The 11590-nt window shown below is 52.4% G+C and overlaps 1 protein-coding gene across 1 annotated transcript in view; it reads right to left on the bottom strand.

Annotated features, from left to right (window-relative positions):
* Positions 1 to 10: 10 nt before the first annotated feature.
* Positions 11 to 11590, bottom strand: part of NUP188 (nucleoporin 188) — a 62916-nt gene continuing 51336 nt past the window's right edge. The window contains exons 31-44 of the mRNA XM_032165351.2: positions 9089 to 9166; positions 8694 to 8779; positions 8008 to 8153; positions 7521 to 7702; positions 5551 to 5751; positions 5304 to 5396; positions 4009 to 4167; positions 3529 to 3666; positions 1840 to 1914; positions 1531 to 1758; positions 1285 to 1416; positions 947 to 1020; positions 702 to 831; positions 11 to 602 (exon numbers count right to left, since the gene is read on the bottom strand). Of these exons, the coding sequence (XP_032021242.1) occupies positions 426 to 602; positions 702 to 831; positions 947 to 1020; positions 1285 to 1416; positions 1531 to 1758; positions 1840 to 1914; positions 3529 to 3666; positions 4009 to 4167; positions 5304 to 5396; positions 5551 to 5751; positions 7521 to 7702; positions 8008 to 8153; positions 8694 to 8779; positions 9089 to 9166 (1899 nt within the window). The 3' untranslated portion in view covers positions 11 to 425. The remainder of the gene's footprint in view (positions 603 to 701; positions 832 to 946; positions 1021 to 1284; positions 1417 to 1530; positions 1759 to 1839; positions 1915 to 3528; positions 3667 to 4008; positions 4168 to 5303; positions 5397 to 5550; positions 5752 to 7520; positions 7703 to 8007; positions 8154 to 8693; positions 8780 to 9088; positions 9167 to 11590) is intronic.

The raw sequence follows: 11590 nt of genomic DNA, 5'->3' as shown, positions 1-11590 counted from the left end.
CACACAGCTGTCTATAAACAGGATTTTAATATTTGTATAAATAGACCACAGAATTACCAAAACTGCAAGGACAGAGCATGGAAAACAGGTTTGAAACCTGTGCACAGAGCCCTCTGCTGGGCTGCTGCCTCTCCCCTCGCCAGCCGTGCTGTGGGGAATGCTGGAAGGGAAGGAAAGCTCCTCTAGGGGGCGTCTGCAGCGTGAGGACCTGAGCACAGAAGACTTGGCTCCCCATGCCTGCTGTTGACCTCTTCATCTAGTATAAAAATAACGTCAGTGGGCGGTGGTCGGAGTTGTGGCTACTCCGGGAGGGGGTGACAGGAGGTGCCCTCCATTGTATAGGCCCTGGCAGCCGGCAGCACCCCTGCCAGCCAGGGTGCAGTGCAGGCTGGTGGAGAGGGGTAGGTGGGCAGCACAGCACTGCCCTATCTTTGCACGTGCCGGACAAACGCCTGCACCAGCTGGATCAGAGGCTCCTGACTCTCAGGGCTGGCTTTGGAGAGAGAGGTGGACTTGCCCTGCGGCAAGGAGAGGACACCAGTGGCAGGGGAGCTGGGGGCTCCCCGGCGGAAGTAGCGCGAGAGGCTGGAGAGCAGCGTGCTCTACAAGAAAAAAAGTGGCTTGGTGAGGCTCAGCACATCTGGCCACTCTTCTGACCCTTGGAGGTTGGCCCAGCCCTCCCTATCCCTATCCATCCGTACCAACTCAGAGCTGAGCTCCTGCTTCATCCGCTGTTTGTCCCGGGGGTGCACAGCTGGGTCCCTAAGGTACCGCATCGCCTGAGAGATGAGCAGGTAGAAGCAGTTTTCCATGGTAAACATCAGGAGGGACCTGGGAGGAGACACAGGTTTTTGGCACTGCTGCAGAGGGCCAGGCTGGCCAAGCCTGAGAATAGTGGGCCCATGACTGTCCCAGCCCCTTATCAAATCCCAGAAAGAGCGCTTACTTTAACGTCCTGGTCCCTTCTGCCTGTGTGCTGAGCCCCACTGCCTGGGTGAGGGGCTCCTTTTTCTTGTCCAGCTGAAGAGAAGCAAAGGTAAAAAACTAAGACAAAAGGAACAGCTCCCACTTACTGAGAGCTTCCTACTTGCATGTCCTGCACTAAGCAATTTTAATCAGTTACCTCATTTAATCCTCACAGTAATTCTCAGAGGTGCTGTCGTGTTCAGTTTACAGAGAGGAGCAGGCTTGGGAGGCTAGGTACCATGCCCAAGGTTGGCTGGGAAGTGGCAGGCTGGGGGAGGAGTTGGGGGGAGAGGACAGTGTCTGACAGAACCAACTTACCTCTCCAAGCATGTTGAGGGCCACATTCACTGTGGCCAGAAGGGTCCCGAAGGAGGGGGCCACTTCGGAGTCAAAGGTGGGAGTGGTAAAGCTCAGGGCAAACAGGAAGTTGTATTCAGCAAGGTCCAGGGACTGCGAGAAAAGACAAGAGTCATCCAGGACCCAGTTAAGGCCCCAGGTAGCTCTAGGTACACAGCAGAGCAGAGCCTTTAGGGGAGGTGGTGCTGAACAGATGATGGCCAGTACCTGATCCAGCAGGATCTGGCAGACATCTGGGGTGAAGTGGCGCAGGGCTGCCAGTGTCCTGCTGAGGATCTTGAGAAGGCCATACTGGACTGTGTGCAAGGCCCGCTGCTCTGATGCCTCTGTGTCAGCAGCAGGCTGCTTGGAGGAGGAGGGGGCAGCAGAAGCAGCAGACGGTGGCCTCTGGACTCGCTGGGCAACGGCCGAGGGGAGGCCATCCCCATTTTTGTTCTAAGGAGAGTCAAGAAATGAAGGTGGAGCTTGGGAAGCCAGCGTGAGGTATTCCAGGCCCTCATGGCATAGGACGCTTACCTGTAAGTAATGCTGTAGCATCTTTCGACTGTGCAGGAGGGAAGTGCATGCCTGGCACAAGTAACCCAGGTTGACCTGGGAGAGACACAGGAGAGATGAGGGGATTCTCTTGTCAGCAGCCCAGTCACCCAACTAGACCAACCCAATAGTCCTCCATGTAACACCCACGCGCTCCTCTCACTTGCTGCTGCTCTTCTCTCCCTCCTTCCCTCATGCTCCCCTGGCCACTTTCCAGCTTAAAGCCCTTATAGCCATTAAGTACTCAGGGCTACAAACTTGGGGCCAGCAGGGCTCAGGACTGGACTGTCTCCCTGAGACCCAGCTAGGTGCCTGGTATATTGTAAGGTCCTAAAATAAAGATGAGGCTGGGCGCCTGTAATCCCAGCACTTTTGAGGTTGAGGCAGGCGGATCACGAGGTCAGGAGATCGGGACCATCCTGGCTAACATGGTGAAACCACGTGTCTACTAAAAATACAAAAAATTAGCCAGGCATGGTGGCGGGTGCCTGTAGTTCCAGCTACTCAGGAGGCTGAGGCAGGAGAATGGCATGAACCTGGGAGGCGGAGCTTGCAATGAGCCGAGATCATGCCACTACACTCCAGCCTGGGTGACAGAGCAAAACTCTGTCTCAAAATAAGTAAATAAATAAAATGAAGATGAGGATTATGGCTGATTCCATTTTATAGGAAAATAATAAAAGGATACAAATAACTGAAGTGACTTGGCCAAGGTCATACAACCAGCAGATAAGAGAAGCTTGCCTGGCTCTGGAGCCTGTCTTCTTTCCTCACCCCTTCTCCAGCTGGTTCCCAGCTCCAGTTGTGTGTGTTTTTTTAGTTTTGCTTAGGTTTTTTTTTTTTGAGACGGAGTCTCAATTTGTTGCCAGGCTGGAGTGCAGTGGTGTGACCTCGGGTCACTGCAACCTCCGCCTCCTGGGTTCAAGCGATTCTCTTGCCTCAGCCTCCCGATCCTGAGTAGCTGGGACTACAGGCGTGTGCCACCACACCCAGATAACTTTTGTATTTTTAGTAGAGATGGGGTTTCACCATGTTGGCCAGGCTGGTCTCGAGTTCCTGACCTCATGATCCACCCGCTTTGAACTCCCAAAGTGCTGGGATTACAGGCATGAGCCTATTGCACCCGGCCATTTTTTTTTTTTTCTCTTTTTTGGGGACGGAGTCTCGCTCTGTCACCCAGGCTGGAGTGTAATGGTTCAATCTTGGCTCACTGCAACCTCCGCCTCCCAGGTTCAAGCGATTCTCCCACCTCAGCCTCCCGAGTAGCTGGGATTACAGTCATGTGCCACCACACCCAGCTAATTTTTGTATTTTTAGTAGAGACAGGGTTTCACCATGTTGGTCAGGCTGATCTCGAACTCCTGACTGCCTCCTAAAGTGCTAGGATTACAGGCGTGAGCCACCACGCCCGGCCCCAGGTGTATTCTTAAGGGATCTGAACCAAGATCTAACTGATAAAAGTCCAAGTTCTTAACCTACATGGCTGCCCTTGACTATAGAAGGAAACGTTTAGCCAGAGTAAGCACATGACAACAAACCCTGTGCTCCCCAAGGGAAAAGCCCCCGTTCAGGAACATCCTGCAATTCACTAGGGGTGCCCCAGCGAGAGCTCACAGCCTCCCTGTCTCCAAGCATTAACCCAGACTCCAAGACACCATCTGGGGCCCCCACCTGGATATCACGCATGAGCTGAGGCAGGTGGAAGTGCCACTCCTTCATGAAGTTGGAGAGCTGCAGAATAAAACCCACGGTGTGGTCCGCCTCCTCCAGGCAGGCCAAACTCTGCACTGTCCTCACTGCATTGAGGCACTGGGAGGAAAGCAGACATCAGGGAAAGATGGGGATGGCTGAGGGACCTGACATACCCACACCTACCCTCCTGTGGAGAGGAAACGTCCCGGGCCCCCAAATGCTGAGGTGGCAAAGAAATGGCTTTAGTGGTACAACCAGGATTCTGACCCGAGACCGTTCCCGTGCCTCAGCAGACTGGCTGGCCAGTAAGCCAGCAGAGTACTTAGAGCATCTCAGAAATGAAGGCATCGACAACCCTCCGCTACTGAGGCCCAGGCTCCACACCCACTTGCCCCATGAATGGCCCAGAACACTTTTTACCCTGAAACTCCCACCCCTGCGACGCAGGCAGCCCCTCACCTGTAAGGTCCGCTCCTGGTGGACACCCACGAAGTCCAGGGCCTCAGTCAGGAAGTTGTAGCGCAGAGTTTTGAGCAGCCGCTCCATCAAGGACATGGACAGGCGGTAGACTCCTGGCCAAGAGGGGGCATCCAGGGACTTCCGAGAGGCACTAGGTGTCTAAGACACAAACAGCAGACAAGCTCAGGAACCCTGCCGAGAGGCAGGACCTCCTTGCAGTACAGCAACTAAGGCAGCCCAGCTGCGCTGAAAGGAAAAGATCTCCCAGAATAGACACAGCCACTGCCTGGCCACCAGGGCCAGAAAGGGGCCAAGGCCAGCAGATTCAAGGAAAGAGCACCAGGCTGAGACACAAGATCCAGGGTTCCAGACTCAGGTCTGCCACTGACAAGCTATGCAAACCTGGACATGTCACTGCCCTGCTCTGGCCCCTACATGCTTCCTCTAAGGGGTAGCTGGGCTAGATGACCAAATACTTCACGACTCTCATGAGAGAGGTTCAGGTGAAGACTACTCTTTTGAAATTAGGAGCTATCTGTTAAACTAGAAATAACCAAGGGACACAGAGGGCAGGGTGCTGAGGCCCCATCAAGCCCCCAGACCACCCACTTCCCTTCTCCCAGTCCTGGTCTGGTGGTGCAGGGGTGGAGAAGTCACAAAGACACACTGTCTTTGGGAATGACAGGAAAGGACAGCTGCCTTGGCTAGAGGCCTGGTCCAGGGATGTGTTTAGTCTTCCTCACACCTGCAATGGGAAGAATCCATCCCATCTCCCAGAGGTAGTGCACAAAGGCCAGGCGGTGCCTTTCAGTGGTGAGTTTCTCTTGCTAGAGATCCGCCTGGGGCAGGGAAGATTCCTCACCATCAGTGTATTAGGCAATTAAGAGGAAAGCAACTTCTGGGGAAAGGTAGGGGAGGACACTTTTCTTTTTTTTTTTTTTTTTGAGACGGAGTCTTGCTCTGTCGCCCAGGCTGGAGTGCAGTGGTGCGATCTCGGCTCACTGCAAGCTCCGCCTCCCGGGTTCACGCCATTCTCCTGCCTCAGCCTCCCGAGTAGCTGGGACTACAGGCGCCAGCCCCCACGCCCGGCTAATTTTTTGTATTTTTAGTAGAGACGGGGTTTCACCGTGTTAGCCAGGATGGTCTCGATCTCCTGACCTTGTGATCCGCCTGCCTCGGCCTCCCAAAGTGCTGGGATTACAGGCTTGATCCACCGCGCCCGGCCTGGGAGGACGCTTTTCAACGGAACTGTAGGTTGGCCAGGCTGGGCCTCCTGGCAAGCTCCTGACACTCACCTGTGCTGTGCCGTTGGTGCTCAGCTGGTACACACTCAGAAGGGGCAAACAAATGCTCTGGGTGATGCCAGCTCCAGCCACTGCTGTGGCTCCCTGGGAGGAGGGAAAGACAGGGAATGAGATGGAGCCTGCCCCTGCCCTGCCCAGGGTAGGTAGGGCTCTCAGGTTAGATCACAGCTTCTGGGACTGTCAGAACCCACCCAGGCAAGCAAGGACGCTCCCTCCTGCCTTAGGGCTGGCCTCCTACCTGCTGAGTGCGAGCCAGGGTGAGGAGCAGATGCAATGTGGCCTCAGTGAAATGCAGGTTCTGCTTCATGCGAAGGCTAACCTCTAGAGTGGTGAGGAGGGTGGGTAGGATGGGGAGCCTGCGGGTTACCTGCAGCCAGGAGTCACCATCCTCGTCTACCTCGCACAGCTCCTTGGCCAGGTGCAGGCCCAAGACACACACCTGCTGGGGCCCAGGGGCAAAGATAAGTAAAAGGGGGAAGAAGAGGAGGAGGAGGAAGAGGACGAGGACAACAGGCAGCTGTGGGCCTGGTTGCCCAAGACCTGCTTGGTTACGCACATTGCTAAGTGAGCTTGAGTAACACAGAATGCACACTCTCTCCCACTCTGCCCCTCTCCTATGTCCAGCTCTCAATGAACAGCAGCAACTCCAGCCAATCTAATGACCAACCCTAAACTGAATGGAGCTACCCCCGCCTCTTCCCTCCCACCTCCCACACTGCCACCACCCTTGTCAGTGCCACCTCTTGTCTCATGTTGGACACTCCAACCAACTCTGCCACATGGAGTCTGAGGGACCCCTACAACCCTGCCCGATGCCGCCTCTTGCTTTGCTACTGCAACCATCTCCTAAATGGTCCTGCTCCATCCTCTCTAATCTATCCTTGTACCAGTGGCCTTTCAAACTTCTTTTTGGCCATGACCCAGAGTCATAAAGACATTTTTTTTTTTTTTTTTTTTTTGAGATGGAGTCTCGCTCTGTCCCCCAGGCTGGAGTGCAATGGAGCGATCTCGGCTCACTGCAACCTCCGCTCCTGGGTTCACGCCATCCTCCTGCCTCAGCCTCCCAAGTAGCTAGGACTACAGGTGCCCACCACCATGCCCGGCTAATTTTTCGTATTTTTCATAGGGTTTCACCGTGTTAGCCAGGATGGTCTCGATCTCCTAACCTCGTGATCTGCCCGCCTCGGCCTCCCAAAGTGCTGGGATTACAGGTTTGAGCCACCGCGCCTGACCCACAGACTTTTTAGACTGTACCCTCATGTACACATTTACAGTTTTTCACTAAAAATACCTACCCTAACATCACACAAAGCACAGTGATATTTTCTTAAACATTTTATTCTACTTTATTTTTTAAAAATGCTGGTTGTGGCCAGGCGTGGTAGCTCACGCCTGTAATCCCAGCACTTTGGGAGATCAAGGCGGGTGGATTACGAGGTCAGGAGATCGAGACCATCCTGGCTAACACGGTGAAACCCCGTCTCTATGAAAAATAGAAAAAGTTAGCCGAGCGTGGTGGCGGGCACCTGTAGTCCCAGCTACACGGGAGGCTGAGGCAGGAGAATGGTGTGAATCCGGGAGGCAGAGCTTGCAGTGAGCCAAGATTGCGCCACTGCACTCCAGCCTGGGTGACAGAGCAAGACTCTGTCTCAAAAAAAAAAAAAAAAGAATACTGGTTGTAACAAAATGTGCTAATTTCAAGACTCTAATAGGTCATGATCCCACAATTTGAAAAATACTATTCAATACTGCATCCAGAGTGATCTTTCTTGGGCACGCCTGTAATCCCAACACTTTGGGAGGCTGAACTGGGAGGATGGCTTGAGGCCTGGAGTTTAAGTCCAGAGTGATCTTTCTGAAGTAAAAATCAGATCAATTTTTTCCCCTGCTTTTTAGCCCTACATCATTTCCTGTTTCACTTCGGATCCTGCATTTGCCCACCACTACAATCCCTAAGTCATTGCTGAAAAGGCACCTAAGTCCCAGATCAGGTTAGAAGTGAGACTAAGTTCTCCCTGCACTTCTCTCCTGCAGTACAATGGGCTGCTTCTGCTTTTCTGCAGAGTCTGATCTATTAACCTTTCCCACCAGGCCGTGAACTCCAGAAGTGCAGCGACTATCTGTCTTGCTCACTAGTTATCCCCAGAGTCAGGCACAGAGCTGGCGGGCAGTGGAAAGGACGGATGGCCTTCTAGGGTACTCTCTCACCCCATCACGCTGGTCCCTGTGCCGGGACCGAGAACAGTCGTCAGTCTCCATGCTGTCCTTGTCCTCTGTGGCACTGCCTAATGCCAGACTGTGGCGGGTCTGGTCGAAGAGTGCAATCACTTCCTCTTGGAGGGTCTCACAGACATTCAGCACCAGCTGGGAGTACTGGGGGATGTCACTTACTGCAGAATAGACAGGGAGGGACGCTGTCATGCTCACCAGGCCAACTCTCACTGTACACCAAGGTTTCCTTCCTAGGAAGGGGCTGGGGATGTAGGGCACTAAGAGGGACAGCATCTGTCCAGTGGAAGAGGAGGGAGAAGACACGTGAGGGAAAAAAAATAGCTTTCTTGGTGTAAGAATTCCAAGACTGGAAACTCAAAAGTCCCAGAAGAAACGTGTGGCCCTAAGCTGAAGGAAGCCCCGCCCGGCTGTCAGCAGGAGTGGGCAGACTGCAGCTGCTGCTCCCCCTGCCTCTGCCCCTCACCTCGCATCTCCTTCATTTGCAACACTGTGATGAATGCTGAGAACACCTTGGCCTTGGTCTTCTCCATGAGTTGCTGGTCGGCCTGCAGCACTCCCTCCAGGATCTCCGTCAAGGGTCCAAGGATTTCATCCACAGAACCTAACTCTCTAGAAAGAATACTGGGTGGGCCAGGCGTGGTGGCTCATGCCTGTAATCCTAGCACTTTGGGAGGCCAAGGCGGGCAGATCACCTGGGGTCAGGAGTTCGAGACCAGCCTGGCCAACATGGTGAAACCCTGTCTCTACTAAAAATACAAAAATTAGGCATGGTAGCGCACCTGTAATCCCAGCTACTAGGGAGGTTGAGGCACAAGAATCACTTGAACCTGGGAGGCGGAGGTTGCAGTGAGCCAAGATCGCGCCACTGCACTCCAGCCTGGGCAACAGAGACTCCGTCTCAAAAAAAAAAAAAAAAAGAATACGGGGTGGGGAGTGAGACAAAATACCTCATAAAAGGCCACACACTGCCCCTGCTCCAAATCAGGATACCCACCAGTCTGCCTCACCTCCTATCTGCTATGTCACTCCCATTCCTCAAGATGGAAAACCAACCCAGCTTCCACCCACTATTTCTCCCTTTCAGGAAGGCAAGCAGGCACTGACAAGAAGACTCTGGCCTCGGGCTTGCCTCTCCTGGCACAGCCTCACCTCTTCCACTGCCGGAGGAGGATAAGCAGCAGAGTGCACTTCATGGAGCCGAGGCGAAGGCAGTTCACTGAGGCTGGAACTAGGAGCTGAAAGGAGACAGCACACCAGTCAGAAGTCAGTGGCAAGATTCGCATGCCATCCACAGGGCACCTCTGGCCTCACTGCCTTTCCTCCCCAGCAGTGAGCTCACAGGAGTGGAGTGGAGGGGGAGAAGCCAGGGTTGGCATGGCAGCAACAGAGCTCTGCTGACTCACTACAGCCTCAGGCCTCCCAGGCCAACGTGAGCCCTGTGACCTGACCATTTGTGCGGCTGGCTGGCAGACTCATGACCTCCGCTATTTGACTTCAAAGACAACCTCCCTGGGAGAAATGTGAAATCTCCCAGACACACTTACTAACGCTTTGGTTCCATCAAGCACGTCAAGAAACAGCTGGCGACGCACCACAGAGTCAGTCAGGTGCATTGTATCTGCCTGCAAAGGAACAGAAAAAGGTTTCAGCTGGGAAAATTTTCCAGATTTTAGAGGCCAAGAAACATGGGGTCCTCTGCTAGGCAATTAGTCATTGGTACAACAGTCTCCCTGATTTAAAATAGGGCTTATATAGGCCAGGCGTGGTGGCTCATGCCTGTAATCCTAACACTTTGGGAGGCCAAGGTGGGCAGATTACAAGGTCAGGAGATCAAGACCATCCTGGCCAACATGGTGGAACCCTGTCTCTACTAAAAATACAAAAATTAGCCAGGCATGGTGGCGCACACCTGTAGTCCCAGCTACTCGGGAGGCTGAGGCAGGAGAATTGCTTGAACCCAGGAAGCGGAGGTTGTAGTGAGCCGAGATCGTGCCACTGCACTCCAGCCTGGTGACAGAGCAAGACTCCGTCTTAAATAAATAAATAAAATAAAATAGGGCTTATAGTCTGGGCAACATGATGAGACCATATCTCAACAACAAAAAATGTTTAATTAGCTGGGTATGGTGGCGCATGCCTGTAGTCCTAGCTACTCAGGAGGCTGAGGTGGGAAGATCATGTGAGCCCTGGAGGTTGAGGCTGCAGTGAGCCATGATCGCACCACTGCACTCCAACCTGGACAACATAGTGAGATCCTGTCCCCTAAAGAATAAGGTAAAATAGGGCTTGAAGGCCCTGCTATTCTTTTGTGGACCCTTAGATATGGTCAGAATCAAGCCCAGGTTCACCTCCTCTTTGAGACTCTGTCCTCCCTCTGCTTAGAATCCTTGAAAGGCTTCCCAGTGCCTGGGAAACGCAAACCAAGCTCTTCAACATGGTCCAAAGACCCCACAGGATCTGGTCCAACTGACTTTAGTATCAGTCCCATCTGTGCTCACTCTAGTCCAACCCTGCTTGCCTCTTTCGTGAACATATCAAGCTCTTTTCCACTGCTGGAACTTTGCACTTGCAAGTCCATCTGCCTAGACTTCTCTCCTCCACGGGCTCCACCTGGAAGGCTTCTTCACACATTCAGCTCTCAGCTGGGACATCACCACTCAGAGAAGGCCACCCTGACTACTTCTATCTCATGTGTTCATTACCATAGCACTTTATTTCCTTCACAGCAAATTATCACTATCTGAAACCATACTTTTTATTGGTGAATTTGTTTATAATTTACCTCCTCCATCATAGGGCACTCTCTATGCGATCAAAGATCTTATCTACCTTATTCACTGCTGTATCCCAATGCCTGGAAGCATTCCACTAATGCCATTAAGAGAATGAATGGGTGACCAACCATCCTGGACTTAGGTTTCTTTCTCTTTTTTTTTCTTTTCTTTTGTATAGGTAGACAGGTGAGACAGACAGGTTTCCTTTGGGGAAAGAGGATGGTGGGATTTTCAGAGCTACAATTCAAGAACTGCTGCCTACCTAGGGCCTAAAAGGCAGGTGACATAAAGGTTATACCCTGGGGAATCAACCACTCTCAAAGACAGGTGAGCCTTTAAGTGTGTATGGAGTCTTAGGGGTCCAAAACCACTATGCCACAGCAAGAGTAGCCACAAACCTGCCCCTTCTAGGCTCAAAGCTCCAAGCCTGTGGGCAGTCTGGCACTAGGCAACAAATCTCACAGATGTAGGAGGTGATTGGAACAAGGAGGCATCTATCAAGCTGAAGTTGTTCATGAAGTCAAAAGACTAATCTGGCCAAGCGTAGTTGACTCACACCTGTAATCCTAGCACTTTGGGAGGCTGAGGTGGGTGGATCACCTGAAGTCAGGAGTTCGAGACCAGCCTGAACAACAAGGTGAAACCCCATCTCTACGAAAAATACAAAAATTAGCTGGGCGTGGTGGCATGCGCCTATAATCCCAGCTACCTGGGAGGCCGAGACAGGAGAATTGCTTGAACCCGGGAGGCGGAGGTTGCAGTAAGCCAAGATCGCACCACTGCATTCCAGCCTGGGTGACGGAGCAAGACTCCGTCTCAAGAAAAAACAAAATTAATCTGGATACCCCAAGGAAGAACACTTCAATACCAAGTCCTTATGATACAGCGTGATGGTGTCAAATCACAAAAAAACCAAGAACAATGCATTTCTTCCAGATGTTATCTCTCTCTCTCAAAAACAAAGCCAGTAGACAGAATATAGAGACAATGGCCTCTGTTCTTTTTCTAAGACCAGGAAATGCAGTTTCTAGAACCAATGACAAACTGCTTTTTAGAGAGGGTGCTGCTGCAGCTGTCACAGCTCCCTGCTGACTAGTCAACAAGTATTTATTGACCTAGCATCTACAAGGTACACAGCATGAGAAGACAGTTATGCCTTTGCACAAGAGGCAGATGCAGCCAGGGAGCAGCTAAGACCCAGCCAAGGCCTAAGGGAGGCACAGGAGGCTTTAGGAACTCTGAAAGGATTTCAAATCACTTCTCTGCATTCCT

The sequence above is a fragment of the Hylobates moloch genome, unplaced genomic scaffold (assembly GCF_009828535.3).
Source record: "Hylobates moloch isolate HMO894 unplaced genomic scaffold, HMol_V3 SCAFFOLD_10, whole genome shotgun sequence".
NCBI lineage: Eukaryota > Metazoa > Chordata > Mammalia > Primates > Hylobatidae > Hylobates > Hylobates moloch.
Note: the sequence above shows the minus strand (reverse complement) of the source record. Positions and strands in the feature narration are given on the sequence as shown.